General features: G+C 40.2%; 1 protein-coding gene across 1 annotated transcript in view; it reads right to left on the reverse strand.

Moving 5' to 3' along the window:
- Positions 1-20,178, reverse strand: part of KMT2C (lysine methyltransferase 2C) — a 192,377-nt gene that overhangs the window by 24,958 nt on the left and 147,241 nt on the right. The window contains 11 exon segments of the mRNA XM_042475758.1: positions 906-1,673; positions 1,675-2,607; positions 5,180-5,412; positions 6,155-6,218; positions 6,667-6,745; positions 7,245-7,356; positions 9,092-10,893; positions 13,135-13,436; positions 14,551-15,261; positions 15,263-16,432; positions 19,205-19,387. Coding sequence (XP_042331692.1) covers positions 906-1,673; positions 1,675-2,607; positions 5,180-5,412; positions 6,155-6,218; positions 6,667-6,745; positions 7,245-7,356; positions 9,092-10,893; positions 13,135-13,436; positions 14,551-15,261; positions 15,263-16,432; positions 19,205-19,387 — 6,357 coding nt within the window.

Genomic DNA, 20,178 nt, shown 5'->3' on the forward strand with positions numbered 1-20,178 from the left:
GATAGTGATTTCAACAATTTCAACCACTGTTATGTGCTTGTTAATGTGAAAACATTCTTACAACACAATCCTGTACATGGCTACTTATAAGTCAGTCTTATTCGGTTAACTGAGACCCATTTCCCCATTACTGTGTACAAGAGTGTTATCTTAATGACACCATTTCAACAACTTTAAAATACAATGGAAAATGCATCGTGCCTAATTTTAGCAGCCCCCATATCTTATTATATATGAGTGGCAGAACCTAAAACTGTATAAAAAGACAGTGATGTTGGTGAAATGGAAACAGCTGTTGCCAGGATGTGGTGACAGGTGGGTACATTTAGCCAATTGCTCCACCAGTAAGATTTTTGCCCCCACTATGAAATTTTCATCTTAGTCCTCAAATTTCTAGTTTTTTGATAACTTAAAACTTCAGTTGGGCTTTTACAAATACAGCTTAGGCATCCATTGAGAAGAGGTAGACAAAGTTACCAAGGGAATGTGAACACAGCAAATATAAGAGTTCTAGGTGTGAATGATTTGCAGTGTCTCACTAGAAATTGGGACTGAAGGATAATTTCTTGAGAAGGGCAGAATTCTTATCTGAGGAACAAAAAAGAAACCCTTCCTGTAGCTATGCCTTTGGCTGTTGCTCAGCAAAAAGTGTGGGTTGCTAGAACTAGGTTTTCAAGATTGCTAAAGAGAATAAAAGGGGTTTTGCTTCTTCGTTTCCTGCTTTATATGGTGACCCATGGAGAAAGTAAAAGCCCTTGCTAAATACAAGCCAAACACTATCATTTTATAAAGAAGGCTAACCCTTAGGTGCTGGCCTCTTTATCACTATAATAAATTCAAAATGCTATACAATTACTAGTACTGAATCTATATGCTAATACATACATATTAAAAAAAATGCTTACCATACCACCTTCAGCCAGGTCCCGTTTTTCTACAAATTTGTGCTCTTCAGCACTTTCTTCTGAGGGGAAGGTGCTATCTGACTTTGGACTGATAAGAGAAGTGGATTTTTTGTTCTTAAGCAAGTGTTTTAGGAGTTCATTCCCCGATTCCCCTTTTGCTGCCAGGCTGCTTGCATCTTGCCCCTGACTCTGGGAAGAATGGGTAGACTGGTTTGTAGCTTTATCCTCTTCCACTTTAATGCTGCTTTGACTTTCCATCTTAAGCTCAGGTTGACTAGGGCATTGTTCGGCTTCTGTATTTTCCTGGCTAATTTCCTGAATGCTTGTGGAAGCATCTGCCTTGACCTTGTCTGTCTCCGGGTTCACGCTTGATTGCTCAGGCAATTTGCTTTCTGGCAAATCACTACTGGAGAGCTGACCTTTGAGTTCTAAGGAAGACTTGCTCTCTGCAGCATTTGGAGTTGATGAGCCTGGCAGCTCCTCTGCCTCCATTTCCCCTGGATGATGTGCAAGTTCACCAGGTGTGCTAACTGCTGGGGTGGAGACTGTATCGGAAACAAGTGGAGTTGGTGGTGCAGTTATATCCGAATGAGGTGTTGATGGAGTGTTTACTGATTCTGCATCATCATCTTTTTTCTTTTTCCTTGTTCTTTTCTTCTTGCCTTTCTCCTCTGGGATAATATCAGAATACAACTGAATGAGAGACTGACTTGTTCCAGGAAAGTTTGAGCCATGAGGCATGCTGGTGTCCTGGCCACAGGGGGGGGCCACTGCCAACTGCTAGAGAAACTGCAGGCAAACCACCAGCAAACTGAGGTCTAACCTGGCACTGTGTAAAGTTGGCTCCTGAGGCACTCCCAAGGGACTGCTTAACAGAATGGAAAGTGGGGCTTCCATCTGCAACTGAGGTTGGATCAGGTCTAAAAGAGGATGATCCCACCGGTTGCCGCTCACTACACTGTGGGAAGTTGGCAGCAGGTGGCGAGTTCAAAGGTCCTTGCTGTATAAGGGGTCCCAACTGCTGCTGTTGATGCTGTGGGGACTGCTGAAGAGACTGTGAAGGCCGCATGAAATCACAAGGTAGATCAGGATTGAAGTATGGTATTTGAGACAAGGAAGTTCTGGTATTTAATTCTGAACCCATTGCACCATGTTGCTCCAACTCCATCCTCTGTTGTAAAGCTCTCTGCCGGTCTACCTCCTGCATAAGCTGAATTCGTTGTCTTTCCTGCTGCTCTCGCAAACGCTCTTTTCGCTCCCGCTCTTGAAAGCTTTCACTAAATGGGTTATTATCATCGAACTCTACACGTGGTGGGGCTGCTGACTGCCCACTGGAGGTAGGAGCTGACACAGAAGTGGGTGGCACAGGAGTGACTGGCAGTGGTGTCATTGGAGGAGGCATCCTCGGTGCATTGTGTGGGATGTGCATTTGTGCAGTGTTGGGAGGCTGCCATCCAGGCAAGCTTGGCATCCTTGGTGGATTGGGTTGCCCAGGAACAACAACTGTATGCTGCTGGTGTGGAAGCTGTTGTGATACTACTGGGAAATTCTGTGGACCCACTGATGGTGGTGATCCTCCTGGGACCACTTGGGCCTGAGAAGGCATGCCTGGCATCATAGTATGGGGACCCATTCCACATTGTTGCTGTTTAATCCGATATTCTTCAATGAGCTCCGCATGTTCCTTTTGTTGTTTGCGTATCTGCAATGTAAACAAATAATTAACTGTTGTCCTATAACAGCACTTTTTATCAGCATGCAGAGTTCTGGGAAAAAAGAAAATCCTAAATATATTCAACACCAAAAAAGTAGTAGTGAAAAACACATTTAATTTTTAACTGAATAACAAGGAAACATTAATTTCTGTGATGTACACATTCATTCTGCTCTTAGCGTGACTTAATTTGGATTGCATACAAACACAACAAACATGTAACTACCATTTTCTTTGGACTCTGGTCTCCTACATAATCAGCTGGCAAGCAGAGAAGAACCCAAGTATAAATGGTTTACTCCTCCATGCTATCCAGGGAATGAATTTGTTATTGACAGAAGCTAATGCTTCAGGTGCACAATCAAGTGGATTCTATAAAGGCTGATACCACAATGGATGTGTTCATTTTTACAATGCTGTAGAACTCTTTTGTGTGTGTGTGTGTGTGTGTGTGTGTGATATGCAATGTATTGTTTATGCATTTATTTGTAAATATATTTATACCATGCATCTCAGGATATACCCTCAAAAGATAGCTCAGGTAGATAAAAATATAATACAATAAATAGTTAAATTAAAACAATTATAGCACCTAAAAAACAAACCACCATAAAATCATAAACTGTGAGCTAAATAAAAAGCTAAATAGAGCAGATTTTTTTTATTATTATTTCCTTACAATCTTATGGATCTGCAATATGTATTTTCCAAGTGTTGAACTTCAAAAGATGTGGAATCATTATTGAGAAACTCCTGTCCCTGCAATATTCCAGTTGGATGGCTCTTGATGGTAGGCCATAGAACAGAGCCTTTGAGGTTAAATCTCATGGGAGGCATGGGGGCATCCCAATAAAGGAACAGACATGCATCTATGGATACCTAGAATTAGAGGACCTTGTCCATTACATATTGCATTGCCCACTATATAGTGAACCAAGGGAACGATTTGTGACACCCATAATTGAAATTAGTCCTTGCCACAGTCCACAAGAAGTGGTCTTCTACCTGTTAGTAGATATGGACAAATATGTGACCTGTATGCTTTAGCAGCCAAAAAAAGAAAAAAAATATAAAGAAATATATAGAAAGAGATGGCTATAAGCTATAAAGGTGATAATTATATTTAATAACTTTATATTAGTTATATATATATGTGTGTGTGTGTGTGTGTGTGTGTGTGTGTGTATATATATATATATATATATATAATTTTAATTTTTTAAATGTTAAAATTTTCAAATTGTAAATTGTTGCATAATCATAGGATTGATGTCAGATATATGATATGTATATATTTTGTTGTTATTGTAGCACTGTTTTATGTAACGGCCATTGGCCAAAAGCAATAAAATTTGACTGACTGACTAGATGTAATCATGACAAGCCAGAGCTCCTTCCTCCAGATGGTGTTACAGCTGATGAACCTATTAAGGGACTGTGCAGACTGCCCCTAAGGGGTGGACTGCAGCTGCCTTCAGCTGTTCCGGATCGGGGCTGTGACAACTTCAGGCCACGGCCTTTACAGGGCACAAAAAGGAGCAACAAAAAGCAGCTCCTTTTTGCGCTCTGGAAAAGGCATGATAGCTGTGGCGCAGTGGCTTTAAGGCACTTCTTTTGGTGCTGTGTCATGTGGATGCAGGGCCAGAGGAGTACTGTGATGCTGTGTGGAGCGGCGCACGCATCATGACGCCATGGGTGTGGAGTCGGGACGTGCATCATGTGAATGCCACGCCTTGACTTCGCCCCAGGCTGGCCTTAATTGGTAAAAGTCACTGCTAGCCACCCAAACTATGCTTTGGCCTCACACATGGTAGGAAGTGCAGGGCAATTCTCAGGGGGTGAGGAGGGTGAAACTGTATCTAAAACCAGTTACAGATATCTTGACCAATGGTGTTCCTGCATCTCATCTGAATGTTTCAGACTGATTGCCCCCAAATATCTGGTAAGGATTTCCATTAGCTTCCTGAGAACAGCAGATAGAGAAGTTGTGCATCATCCATATAATTAGTTCAAAGCTCAGCCTAGATGAATTCTCCCAGCAGTTTCATACAAGCACAACTTTTGATTCTGGTCTCCCAAAGGTATGCCAGACAGTCCCAAATCCTCCTTCAGAGACAAAATCCAGAATACAGTGGCTGTTTATACTGAAAGCTATCGAGAGACTGCATGCCCATCATCTCCTCCTCTCACACAGAGCATCTACCAAGGGTGACCAGAGTTGTCTTCTGCATCTAACACAAAGTTCAAGCTGGAATGAACCTAATCAGTGCATTCTGAAATTGTCTGGAGATGACACATAACTACATCCTCCAAAAACCCTATTCTGAAAACTATAGATTTGACACTGGACAATTATTGTTCAGTTCAATAATATATGCAGAATGTCCCTAAATATTTAAATTGGTTTGACCCTTCCAGCTCAGTTTTTCAATTTCAATTTTCAATGTCCTTTCAACTATTTAAACTGTTGTTTTTGTGAGACGTACAAATGAAATTATCAACATCAGGATATTTCAATATGCTGCCAATCCTCCTCATACCCCTCTTCACACATCTTTACCTGTTCGAGCTGTTTTTGAACCATACTCTGCTGCTCAGTTACATGCTTAAGCTGCTCTGCATCTTCCTCCGGGAATTCCCGGCCAGCTTTCTTTGCAGTGCGCTGTTTTGCAGAGAGTGCTTTTTTTGATTTTCTATGTGCACCAATTTGCTCTTCAAGGAATTTCTGCTGCATTTGAAGAAGCTGCTGTGTTTCTTGCAGCCATTCTTCATATTGCTTTCTATGTGAATCATCTGAGAAGAAACACAATGAATCAATATTTGTTCTAAGAATTCAAGTTTTAAAGGAAGTTCTGCATTTTTCAAGTGTGTGATTGATCTGTACAAGGTACATAAAATTTCTCCTGGGCTTATGTTACATTATGAACTTTTAAAAAACTGGGTTTCAAGCTGTCTTTTTTTTTTTTAAAGGATCTTCTTTCATACAAGTTCTCCTTCCTCCACCCTGAATGCATTGGCATTTCCCCCTTTTCAAAAGCAGTTGAAAGAAATAACTTAAAAAAAAAAAGTAAAATAACAAAAGAATATGCATAAATGTATCTTGTTCTATGCACAATTTAAGATCACCCTTTTCTTGGTTTAATAAATAACGACACTTTTGAAATGGATAATATATGTTCAATTTATGTAAAACAAATCTGTGAGGCTAAGGAATTCTATTGCAATCTAAGCAGTTTTTATCATTCTAAAATGCTTCCATAATTTAACATGAATTTTCAATATATCACAAGTTTGCAATTCTTCTGTAAGTTGGACTGATAAGAGAAGCTGTCATAAACTGAAAAAATATATAGTTTATTATAAATATTTATTATAAGCTGTTATAGAAAGCTATAGATATTGATTTATGTTATGATTAAAGGCTGGAGAATTGCCAAGCTTTGAATATACTTATAAACAGTGTATACATATTTTGAAATAACATATGCATGGATCAAGGCCCAAGATAACAATACATTATAAGAGAAATACTTACTAACAAATCCAGGACCAAAATTTGGAGGATTTGGCCTAGAGATCTGAGGTGTTAGGCTTCCATCCTTAAAAAGGGGGGGGGGAGGGGGACAGAAAGCAGAAATATGTTAAGAAAATTCTTTTTCCTCAATAGCAAGGGTCAATCTGAACAGAGAAACAGGTTTCAGTTTTTGAACTGCCTCCAATGCAGTTGTGCTATACACATGTCTCTAGTCCAGAAAGCCTGTTGCTTCACTAATGGAGATATTAGCCCCCCACCCCAACTTTCCACCATGAAGAGTGTTGTCTTTATTGGTAACCCTGACAATCATCTGCTCATCTCAGTGGAAGAGAAGCATTTCAGATCATGAAGGATTCTGAGCAAAGGATTCTTTCCAATCTTTCCAGTCAGTGCATGAATGATTTGGGATATGGATTCAGGCTTGCCTGTACTATATAATCATTTAGATCAGGCTTCAACTCAAGAAAATCTGAGAGCTAATTTAGTGCAATTTTAACGACAGATTGCATTACCTGTGTAATCGCCTGCTGTATTAGATTCTGGCCTTCCCCAGTCTGTGCTCCTGGCACTGCCTGGCCCATAAAGGCAAACCTAAACGAAAAGCAACTTTTTTGCATTTATTTTACAACTTACATTAACAAAGTGGCCAAAAGAATTTGAAATAAAGTAAGGCAATTTTGATGTCCCATTCATTTCTGTCATTTTCATAGCTTTCCACCTCTATTTAGATGCCTATGTTCTTCACCAGCTTCTATAGTTAATTTCAAGCATATTCTACTTATTTATCATAGATGCTCCATCCATATATTAGTTTCCTTGTGTTCCTGACCATTCACATTCCCAGACCCACCTTTTTTCTTCACAGTTATTTGATGTGACACATTCTTGCATATAACACTGTATGATAAGAAAATCAGGCTAAGAAAAAAAGACTACTCAATGATGTGCCATTTCTTTCACTAACACTCTCAACATGTAAGTAAAACCTATCAGAATGAACAATCAAAAGACAAGGAAAATACACATTTATATTATTATGTAAGAGAAGATGTCATGAGCAATCTTAATATAAAAGATTATATCTGCCTACCTGTTCATGACCATCGGTGGCATTCCCATATTGTTCTGTGCCATCACTTTATTGATCCCTTTCAGAGCCACCATCTTTGCTTTCATTATAGGATCAGTGATTGCATCAAAATCTATGAAACCAGAGTTTTAGAACAGCTGTTAAATTTGCAAGGTATTAACTATGCATTGCTCCCAGTGTACGAAACTTACTTTTGTCATTTGTTCACTTGTGTCACTCATTCACATAGGCTCCCCTATTCAATATAATTTTTAAAACTGCATAATTAAATATGAAAACCTATTGAAACTTATTTTTCAGTTTTTCAGGCCTTCAATAGTAGTTACTTACAATTCTTTCAGAAGCTCATAATCAACAATAAGATTTAGGTTACAGAATCTAGTGCAACTCCAGTTAATTGATGCAAGCAGCTTTTCAGAATAATTAGCATCAAGGATGCTGGCCATGAAAGCCTTTGACTTCACAATAGCATCAAGGAGTTGGAAGGTGCCTCAAGGGCCATTAGTCCATTTCCCTGCCCTTCGAGAATGTACAAATACAGCACTCCTGAAAAGTTCCCATCCAACCTCAGTCTAAAGACCTTCAAAGGAGAGACCATCCCATCTCTGCCCCAAGGTAGTCTATTTTCTGTCAAACAGTTCTTACACTAAACACTGTGGAAGAATGTTCTGAACAAAGCTATAATAGTGAGGTGTGTTTTCTCTTTAATAGAAGATGAAACCATGACCAGAAACCTGAAATTTGTTCCCAAGAAAACAGGATACATCCACAGGTATCTATATGCATGTACATGTGTATTTCTGTACATGCATGCACACACATACAGAGAGAAAGAGAAGTAGAGTGTGTGTAAGAGATTTGCTGGTAAAGGGTTGTATAGAGTGCATCCCCGGTCCAGTATATTTGCTTTGCAGTTCCTGAAACACTGGGAAATTTCCTCAAGTGTTGATTCTTTGAAGGGTTTTTTTCAGCCCATTAAACTCAAAATTTATATAAATTTATTGAATACTCAAACCACGATGTCACACTCACTTCGTATCTCTCTACATATCTACAGACATACAGTTTCATTCATGTCCTAAGTAAAGAATGTGTAATGACAGTAAATAGCACAACATACCTTGTATATATAAGTGGAGACATGCATTGTTTTGTGGCAGCAGAGAAGGATACAGGGATTGATCTGTACTTCCCTGCTCTATCTGATCTGAACATACATGTGCATACATATACTGAGCTGCACATAAATACAAAAATGGAAGGTGATTGGGGCATGGCAGAGGGAAGTACTTTGCTCTCCTCCTGTAGTACCTTCACAACCTTTGAAACCTAGTTCTTCTATCAAATTCTCCCTTCCTGTACTTCTCCCCCACTAATTACCCCTCGCTATCCCCCTCTTGAATCCTCCTAGTGCAGTGGGGAAATGCAACAAAGAAACAAAGAGCTTGCAAACATTTCAGTTAAATTGAAACTGGCCAAGTGTGTGGTCAGTGTGGGCACCAGTGAAGGATGCTACCCACTTCAATCATCCATCTTCAAATGGAAGCTGAGCAAGCAATGACCTTGCAGCACTGGGAGAGTCCATTATAGCCTTCCAGAATTCAAAGGATGTTTATGCAAGAGTGGAAAACTTCTCATAGCTCTTCCAGTTACTGTTCCTCATCTGACACATACAGTCTGACCAGATTACAAAACAGGATAGTGATATTAAGGTGAATCCATTAATTAACAATACTGGTATTGATATATGGTTGCAGGTTTTCTTTCAGATTAGAGTAAGAATTTCCCTTACCCAACCTTAATTAACATTACAATGGCTTCAGTATAAGAAAACAAAACATACTCACCAATGTTGGGGAAAAAAGGCTCCGAACGCTGGCGAATCATGGCTTGCATCTGTCGCTGCTGTTGCTGCTCCTGTCTTTCTTGGTCTAAAAGATCTTGCAGCAGAAGGGGTTGTTCTTCCAGCAGAAGAGGCCTCTCTCGATTTTGCTGCTGGGCTAATGTTTGAGGAAGCATCATCTGCTGGGGACCAGGCATTCCACTGGGGCCAGGTCTATTTACAGCAGACACAGTTTGATTACCAGGCTGTCCTGGCCCAAAGCTATGACTAGCTGGCTGACCAGGGATAAAACCTGGATTTACTGCTGTCCCTTGTGAGAAGCTATGGCTTAATTGTGGAACCATGTTCACATTAGGTAGTACATTCTCCACAGTTTGACCAGGAGATGTCATTAAAGTTTGTGGAATACTTGAAACAGGGTTTGCTTGTGCTGCTGGCAATGGGTGAGTCGGAGAGCCCAAGGGCCCAACATCAGGGCTTTCTGAACTTTCATTAGAAAGCAAACTTGTAAGAACTGGAGTGGATCCAGAGATATTACAAGAACTAGCTATACTTTGAACAGATGTGGGAGCAGTGCCTTGAGCAGCATCCGGGCTAGACACAGTGGTTTCCTCATTTATATTTGTTTTGTCAGCTATTTCCGCATTACAAGGTAACACAGACTTTGTTTCCCCATCATGTAACTCTGATTCAGCCATATGCTGAGTGCTTGAGGCTCCCACATTTCTGTCACCTTTTTCATTTTCAGAGTTGCTTTCATCTACTGTGTTTGGAGACAACACTTCTGTTTTAATCTCACTGACTTCACCAGTTTTGTTCTGAGGAGAAAGTGAGCCTCCTGGACTGGCAGCTTTATCTTCTTGATGGTTTTGCTGAGTATCTTCTGCTTTGCCCTGTATATCATCTATAGGGACATTAAGGTCCAGCTCCTCACTAAACATACCCTTTTTGTCACCTAAATCATGGTCTGGATCAGTGTAAGCAATTATGTCAAATTCTCCTGATCTCAGAAGGTCATCTAGGTGACGATCATTGGTTTCAAGATTATCTAATGTGTCCAGTTCATCTCCTTTGCCATCTTCTGGGTCTAGATTTAGATTCTCAAGTTCGTCATCCACTAAATCTTTAACCTCAACACCATCAAGGTCTTTGACATCTAAATCTTTTACAGCAGGATCATCAGGATCAAGCTTTTCTTCTAATACCTCAGTGGTCTGGCTGGGAACCTGTAAATCATTTTCTGCCTCTGTTTCTGGCAAAGAACCTCCTGGAAAAGCATCATGAACTGGTGGATTACTTACAGAACACATAACTAGCACAGGTGGGTGGTTTGGATTCACTGTTTCTTGCTGAGATGGTGGTAAATGTTCCAAACCTGTTGACACATGCAATGGAGTGTTAAGGTTTTGAGAATTGCGTCTTATGGGTTCTATATGTCTGGGGCCCTGAAAGTCTTGCCTGGGTAAAAACCCTGTATGTTGTTGATGCTGGGGAACTGCATTCATAACAGTAGTTGATGGGGAATTAAAAGGAAGTCTTGGCCTGCTTTCAGGTGCTCTGTGACACAGCTCAATAAATGCCTGTCCCATAATGTTGTGCTGCTGAACTTGAATCCCTTGTGGTGGGAAGTGCTGTGAGAGTCCAATAGGGTTACCCATTTGTGGTTTGTTAGGTAGTCTAGGCATATCTATAGGTATGGATCTTCTGAGCTGTGGTGGGACTCCAGCACGTTGCATTTGCTGTGGAGGACCAAGGAAACGTTCTTGAGATGTGGGAGGTCCATGACCACTTCCAGAAAAACCAAATCTGGAAAAGAAAACAGAATGTTTGGCTTAGTTTAGGGCTTTTTTGTGGCACATTTACTTTTACATTTTTATAGAGTATTCCATATCTACAATAAATTGAAATGTCACATTTGCTGGCTAATTTATGTCTGGCCTTGTTGTTGTGTGCCTTCAAGTAATTTCTGTTTTATGCCAACCCAAGGCAAACCCACCACATGGTTTTCTTGGCAGAATTGTTCAGAGGGGGTTTGCCCTCTCCTTCCTCTGAGGCTGAGAGTGTGTGACGTGCCCAAAGTCACCCAGTAGGTTTCCATGGCTAAGTGGGCATTTGAACCCTGATCTCCCAGGTTCTTAATCCTGTACTCAGAACCCTACACTATGCTAGCTCTTGCTTTATCTGGCCTAGAGACTACCAAAAAGAGCGATATTTGGGGAGCATCCAAGGAAATCTACAAGAGGAATAAATGATACCTATCGGAATGCTGAACAAATGGTCATTTATTACTTAAAAAGTCCAATGTGTTTTGGACTGTGAACAGTCAGGGACTATATTAAAAAAACTCCAAGAAGTGAACACACACATAGTATTTGTGTTTTCTCCTTGTAATTTTAGTATGCCCTTTGAAGAAAGCCTTAAGAACTGAAACGCACTGGGGTGTTTAGCTAACAGCCTTTGGACGTTCTTTTCAGCATCCTGAATACTATCTTTTCAGCATCCTGGAAAGAGTCTCTCATTTTTCTCATCTTGACACTATTAGAATCACAATACTGAAATGATCCAATAAGGCAATATTATGTTCATATTTTATGATCTTTTGAATTTGGGTTAAAATAGAGTAGAATGATTTATATGTACATATTTTAAATATTTGTTTTTAAAATAAGGGTTTAAATCACCAAAAACACACACATATTGTTTTAAATGGTCATTTGATTACTTTGATCAGGTCAGTGGTTCACTATAATAGATAAAGTATTAGTTGCCCAGTAAATAGTACCTTTGTATTATACTACTGTTCTGTAGTGAAAAATACACACTCACTTGTGGAAACAATTTTGAAATTAATGATTTTTGTTTGGTGCTCTCTCTTCATATATAAGGACACCAGGCAAGATTGCTAATTTGATGACTAAAATGCCTAGAATTTTCTAGGGCATTTCTAGGCAAAAATGGTACTAACTGTGTTTGTTCATGACATAGAAAGTGAATGTCCATATCGTTTGGAATGTGAATGTCCATATATTTAAAATTAGAACAATAATACATAGAACACATGCCCTGTTGTGTTATATTTGACCTATCTATTCACATATTTTTGTCCCTGGTTCATTTTTTACATGTGAAAACAAGTTTTAACAATGTATTTGGGAAAGAATAATATTAAATTTTAACTGATTGTGTGTCACTTTTAACACATTTGACTGCAATACATCCAGATATCATTTTAAAAGAAAGTATTTTCATGGGGACAGTTAACATATTTTAAAAAATCTTATTTTAAAATTATTGTGCCATTTCTCCATTTGGATTGAATACTGTATCACATGCTTTAATAAGAAACTGCCCAATATATGCCAATTCATCTCAATTACTCTGATGACTGTTACAAATCTAGATAAATAATCCAGGGAAACAGCATAGAGTAAGACGACCTCATCTGTGGGGAATATGTTCCAAGACCCCCTGCAGATGCTTAAAACCATGGATAGTACCAAACCCTATATATATATATATTACAATATATACAGCTTGCAAGAAACAGATGAGGGCCAGTCATCCATGGGAGATAAAGGCTTATGCTGGAAAGGGGATGGCAGTGGCTGAGATCCTCTTTCTCATGGAAGCTGAACACTGGGATTAACATGGCAGCAGGAAGGCTTTCCATACACCACCATTTCACCTCTAACTGCCAGGGCTTCCCTGTTCCCCGATGCAGAAACTGTCCTACAATTAGTTTGCGCCAGGGGAAGGAGGTGGGTGAGGGTGGAAAAATAGGCTGCTGCTGGACTGCACCTCTCAGTATTCTTGGCTGCCACTATTTTGTTTGCGGCTATTTTCTGGCCGCTTCTTGGACCTGGATGACCCCCAATGTGGCGGAACAGAAGCTGAGTTCTTGTGTACACACCTCTCTTTAGGGGCTCAAGCAATTTATTTGCTGTAGTAAAAACTCCAGAGAAATGAGTGGGGAACTAAAATTGTAGAAAGCATGGATAAGGGTGTGTGTGTCTTACTGTATTTAATGTATTTTAATCAAGTATGTACCTAATTCCATGAGGCCTCATTCCCATACCACCCATATCTCCTGGAAACTGGGGTCTATTAAACTGTCCATCAGCAGGAAAACCTGTGAACCTCAGTCCACTGGGAGGGACAATGGATGACCTAATATTTCCAGGGTATGGAGGAGGAGGACGGTTAAAAATCTGGTTCAGATTCTCTTGTTGCCACGGTTGAATAGGTCCTGTATGGGATGTTGTGGCGGGTTCTTGTAGTGTTTTCTCTTGACGGATTGCATTCTTTTTCTGTTGTTGCTGATGAAGAATAATTTCACGTAATTTCTGGCGCTGACATGGAACAAAAATAATTTAGCTTGTTAATTATACATTTGCACTTGAGTTAAGGAATACAGTTATAAATAAAATCTGACTGAGAAGAAATTTCAAGCTGTCCATGTTCTTGGGATCAGCAAAGATGCAATTTGTTGGGAACATGTACACCCTTCCCATATTTATTCCCAAAGCAAATTTCACTGCTGTCCATCTTAACTGTGGCTTATGGCTGAGGCTAATTAAAATTTCCATTAATGGAGAATATAAACTGATAAAAGATTATAATTTAGGAAGGAACATAAGACTTCACTGCGTTTTTTGGGTATCCTGTCCTTGAACATACTGGCCATGTTTGAACCTAACAATATACCAGGGAATGGTGCAAATCCTAATTTATCAAGTACAATCAGCATGATAGTGCACAAAGTCCAACTATTTCTGTTTGCAGAGGGAGCAAATAAACAAACCATGGAACTTTGTTCTGAAGTTTGTTTATTGCTGCATTTGAAAGCAGTGCTACTAGCACTGTGGCTCAGCTCATCCCAGCATGGCAGAAAAACAAATCATAAAACAAGCCAGATTATGTGACCTGCTCGAGGAGACCAAACCAGAGGGTTGACTACAATTGCACACAGACAAAACTGTAGTGAAACCATGAAGCAAAAGTTCTGGGGTTTGTTTAGCTCTTCAGAGAAAATCCACATAATAAATGCACTTAACTACAGGTTAGGGAGTATACCTGTGGGACTCCTGCTAGTGTAAATTCTACCTATAATTTATAGCAGTGATGGTGAGCCTTTTAGAGGCCAAATGCCCAAACTGCAACCCAAAACCCACTTATTTATTGCAAAGTGCCATGTCCCTCTGGTCTTCTAGTAAGAAACTCTGGCAAACTCTGTGCTGGGGCAACGGCACATGTGCCCACAGAGAGGGCTCTGAGTGCTACCTCTGGCACGTGTGCCATAGGTTTGCCATCACTGATTTATAGTTTAAATGTAACAGAATGGATCTTACTAAGCTAGCACAACTATAGTTTTTCTAAAAGCAACTGACAGATTTCTCCAACATTCCTTCAACTGTAGGTTATCATAGCTTCTGCCAGCATATAATATAGCAATATTAAACTCACTTGTCTCAGTTTCTCTGCATCTGCTTGAGACATTGTGTTCTGTGTACTTGTTGCTCCTGCCGTGGGTGGTGGGCCAGGAACTTGAGCAGTCTGGGGAAATGGTTTTCCCTGCAAGTTCACAGAGGAGTTGACAGGCGCACTGAAACTCCCATCTGATCCAGGTCTTGGCTGTTCAGCTGCATCATGGGGATGTTGAGCATTTCCAAAATTTTCTTGCTGAGGTCTTGGGGTCATTGGAGGCTGATCATAAGGATCACAAGGTGGGGCTATTGGAATATGGCTAAAAGTATCTGTCACAGCAGATCCTGATAATTTTGGAGGCTGAGAACATGGATCTGAAGGTCTTACAAAAGGCTTGTTTAGTGAAGTCTGTAGATAAGGATCTCGATTTGACATGGGTGCAGGCCTACTGTATGTTTCTGAAGCTCCAGGCCTGGGAGTTGCTGGTGGCTGAGAATAAGGATCATTATTAATTGGTCTTGGTGTACCTGGAGGCTGGCTATATGGATCAGAATGCCTTTGATTAGTTGAAACCTGAGCAAATAAGTCTGCTTTCTGTGCAGGTCTTGGTGTGAGGGGCTGATGCATATATGGGTCAACAGTGGTAGGCCGAGGAGTACCCGGAGGTTGGGCATAAGGATCTGTGACTGGGCGAGGAGTACCTGGAGGCTGAGCATATGGGTCTGAGACAGGGCGAGGAGTACCGGGGGGGCTGGGCATATGGATCCTGAGCAGCTGCCCTTGAACCAGTTCCAGACTGAGAAAAAGAATCATTCTGGTTTCGCATTACTCTTTGTGGTTGGGCAAAAGTCTCTTTTATTGCTGTCTGTGGAGTCATAGGAGACTGAGTGTATTGGTCATTAGACGGATTGTGTGAAAAGCTATCCACAGGCCTTGGTGTCAAAACAGGCCGTTCATAGGGATCCACAGCTATGCGTCTTGGGGTTGGTGGCATCTTTGTGTAAGGATCTTGTGGTGACTGACATGGGCGCAGTGGGGTTTTAAATGGGCCAGAACTTCCTTCAGCAACAGGAGTGGGGGTCAATGGGGGTCGAGCATACGGGTCAGCCAGAGACATCCGAGGTCTTGGAAATCCATCTGTCCTAGGAGGTGGCTTAGTAAATGGGTCACTGTTTGCTACAGTTAAAGATGCTTTGCCTGGCTGTTCTGCAATTAGAGATGATCTTGATACCCCTATGGGTTTGGAGAATTGTTCTGTTCCCATTACAGGTCTGGGTGTATCTGGAGATTTTGCATAAGGGTCGTTGCTGACTGGAGACAAAGAACATGAATCTCTGACTGGCGATGGCCGACCTGCTATTGATTCAGATAGTTGAGCTGGCCTAGATATGGGTGATGGGGGTGGACAGATGTCTACTGATGGAATAGAGTTTCTTCTGATATAGTTCTGATTTTGGTTAATAGGTGGTGGCCTGGGAGTGCCCACCATTTTTGCATATGGGTCAACAGGAGAAGGTGGTCTGGTAGAGGAACAAGGAGAAAAAGTCTGTTGAGATGAAGCCTGAGAGTGTGTCTCTTGAACAGGCACTCTGTTTGGTGTCACAGAGGGAGGTGGGGCTTGTGGTTTTAGGAACACATCAGGAGGAGTACAGGAAGAGGAAGAAGAAGAAGAAGAAGGAGTACCAGGTGGGAGTTTTGTATATAATGTCTGTTGAGCAGGAGACATATTTCCATTGCCAGCCTGAGGAGTTAAAGGACTCTGTATTCCACTACTAGGTGTATCCGAACCTGACTGGTTCAAAAGCTGCTGTGAACCAAGTTGCTGCTGAAGTTGTTGTTGCTGCTGCTGCTCATTTTTCACTTGCTCTAGTTTCTGAGTTGCTTCAATTTTAGCTTGCTGTTTACTTTTCTGACGCATTTGCTGTTTTAAGAAAGAAAGAAAAAAAGGTGTGTTACAAGTATGAGGAAATTAAACAAAAAAAATTTAAATCCACTGGCAATTGAAAGATAATTAAAAATAGATACACCAAATAATGAAAAAAGAATGGTGCAAAAGTAAAGCTGCTATTGTTCAGTTTTGCACCATTCTTTTTGAATCACCCTGTATTTATGGTACAGGGACTGGTAATTTATAAAATGAAAATTATTTATGCATACTCCCAAATGCTAAAGTATGTTTTTTGAAGGCCAGAAGATTTAACGTGAAGAAGCAAGACAGCCACTGTAAAAGCAAAGAGTAGCCACAATGGGAGTTTGATCTAAGGCTCAGAGAACTACTTGCATCAGAAGTTCTGAAAGAGGAATTCAAACAAATAGCGAGCACATGTAGGGGTAAAGTCAGAAAAGCTAAAGCACAGAATGAACTCAGGCTTGCTAGAGAGATTAAGAACAACAAAAAGGGCTTTTTTGGATAGGTCTTCAGCAAAAAGAAGAAGAAGGAAATGGTAGGGCCACTGCTTGGAGAAGATGGCAAAATGCTAACAGGTGAAACAGTCTTCTCAGAAAAGGAAAAGGGTGATCAACCTGAGGATAATGGAGCAGGGGAATCTCACCACAGATTAAGTAAAGAGATAGTACAGGAATATCTGGTTAATCTAAATGAATATAAATCTCCAGGACCGGATAAACTACATCAAAGGGTACTAAAAGAACTGGCAAATGTAATATCGGAGCCATTGGCAATCATATTTGAAAACTCCTGGAAAACAGGAGAAATCCCAGCAGACTGGAGGAGGGCAAACATTGTCCCCATCTTCAAAAAGGGGGGGAAAGAGGATCCCAACAATTATCGTCCAGTTAGTCTGACATCAACACCAGGAAAGATTCTAGAGCAGATCATTAAACAGAGAGTCTGTGAACATCTAGAAAGCAATGCCATAATCACAAAAAGTCAACATGGGTTCCAGAGAAAAAAGTCATGCCAGACAAATCTGATCTCTTTCTTTGATAAAATTACCAGCTTGTTAGATGAAGGGAATGCTGTGGATATAGTATATCTTGATTTCAGTAAGGCTTTTGACAGGGTTTCCCATGACATTCTTGCAAACAAACTAGTGAAATGTGGGCTAAACAACGTAACTGTTACATGGATTTGTAATTGGTTGACCGGCCGAACCCAAAGGGTGCTCAACAATGTCTCCTTTTCATCCTGGAGAGAAGTGACCAGTGGGGTCCCACAGGGCTCTGTCCTGGGCCCAGTGTTAGTCAACATCTTTATCAATGACTTGCATGACAGAATTGGAGGTATACTTATCAAATTTGCAGATGACACCAAATTAGGAGGAGTACTTAATACCCCTGAGGACAGGATCAGAATGACCTTAATAGATTAGAAAGCTGGACCAAAGCTAACAAAATGAATTTTCAACACTTAGGGCAGAAAAATGAAATGCACAGATAGAGGATGGGGGACACCTGGCTGAACGGGACTAGGTGTAAAAGGGATCTGGGAGTCCAAGTATACCACAAATTGACTATGAGTCAACAGTGCGATGTGGCAGCTAATAAGGCCAATGTGATTTTAGGCTGCATCAATAAAAGTATAGTGTCTAGATCAAGGGAAGTAATAGTGCCACTCTATTCTGCTTTGGTCAGGCCCCACCTGGAATACTGGGTCCAGTTCTGGGCCCCACAATTTAAGAAGGACATTTAGAAACTGGAGCATGTCCAAAGGAGGGTGACCAAAATGGTGAAGGGTCTGGAAACCATGTCCTATGAGGAATGCCTTAGGGAGCTGGGGATGTATAGCCTGGAGAAGAGACGGTTAAGGGGTGATATGACAGCCCTGTTTAAATACTTGAAGGGATGTCATATTGAGGAAGGAGCTGACTTGTTTTCTGCTGCTCCAGAGACTAGAAAGCGGAACAGTGGATGCAAGCTCCAGGAAAAGAGATTCCACCTCAACATTAGGAGGAACTTCCTGACAGTAAAGGCTGTAGTGGAGTCTCCTTCCTTGGAGGTCTTTAAACAGAGCCTGGATGGCCATCTGTCAGGGATGCTTTGATTTAGATTTCCTGCATGGCAAGGGGTTGGACTGGATGGCCCTTGCGGTCTCTTCCAACTCTATGATTCTATGATTCAAGTTTTATTTTTTCAAACTTTTATTCTGAGTTTCCTCTACCAAACACAGAAGACTACTGCTATGACAGCTTGGCAAACGAACTTGGTGAGTATGCATCTTACAAAAATATATTAAATTATATTTGAATATCATCATGAAGTCTGAATTCACAATGAAAAAAACTACATATCAATATATCAATAAGACACCATGTGTAAAAATCTTCTGTGCCTGCAACAGATTGCTGACTTACAAATACTCCAGCAGTGATTAGAGACTGAAATGTCTCCTTCTACAAATGTGTTGTTTCACTGAAAAGCTGAAGTATGAACTAGCTTGGAGTCCATCAAATATTTACAGTATGGGACACATGATTATGAATTTTAGCATAATTGTTTTTCAGATCAATTTTAAGCTCTATTTATTTGTAAACTGAGTATGATATTTCTCAGTAATAATGCAAAAGTTATGCGAATTTAATTCCTTAGACTGCCAGTAACTGCTGTATATACAGCATATAAGAGTATATCAGAAACTTCTATTTTCTTTCCTCACAACCAATTTTATTTAAGAGCAGTTCTTTCTGTAGCTGTACAAGACAAAAGGAGAAAGTAAACACAAAATACAACACACCTGTCTAAATTTCCACTCTTGCTCATGCTCTGATTCCCTCTGTTTTAATGGGTCCTTAAAGAGCTCTGTGTCAATACGAGAGGTTGGATCAATGCTATCCTGTTGCTGCTGCCTTTTCATGGAATCATTAGACATCTGCACTTTGTTGATGCGTAAGGCAGCTCTATTATCTCTTGCTTTTTGCTGCAAAATATATATATATATATATATATCAGACACAAATTTACTTTGTTTTACTTTTTGTTGATAAACCGATTGGCTCACACCAATCTAAACACAAATTCTTTTAATTCAACATATCAATTAAGAACCTAGGTCACCTTCTGCCATCTGACCAGTATCATTGTCACTAGACACAGTATAACATAGGGTTGATTTATTTGTGCCAATTTATATGGCAAGAAAATGTTTAAGTAGCCAAAAGAACAAATAAGAAATTGAAATATGAAACAGGAGTCCTACAGTGTATTTTGTGCTAGAAGCACATCCACCAGTTCATACAACATCTGAGCACAATTCATGCAGTCAGTATCAAAGGAAATGAAAAGAATGTAAAAACAAGCAAATAAAATGAACAATGGTAACTAGGAAATATGGAGATTTCTTCAGTAAGCAATAATGGAGCTTTTAATCACTTTAAAGCAGCTCCAAGCACTTATTTCTGGTTAATGTTCTTGATATCACTTCTCCAGATGATGAACTCATCTTTTCTGCTTTTTTTTTTAATTTAGTATGCATACTCATTCTTAGGTTATAAGAGTTGCCACTCTGTCCCAAACTCAAATGGTCTAAGTAGTAAATTTAGAGAACCAGAAAAGAAATTATTGGCATTATATATGAATGTTTTTACATTTTTAAAATTTACACAATGGGACTGCCATAACAGCAAGCTTCTGATCCATGATTTTGACTGCCCAAAATCACCATATTATTCAACAGTGTGATGTGAATGCACACACACTGGAGTATGTGTG

Source organism: Sceloporus undulatus, chromosome 6, assembly GCF_019175285.1.
Source record: "Sceloporus undulatus isolate JIND9_A2432 ecotype Alabama chromosome 6, SceUnd_v1.1, whole genome shotgun sequence".
NCBI classification, from domain to species: domain Eukaryota; kingdom Metazoa; phylum Chordata; class Lepidosauria; order Squamata; family Phrynosomatidae; genus Sceloporus; species Sceloporus undulatus.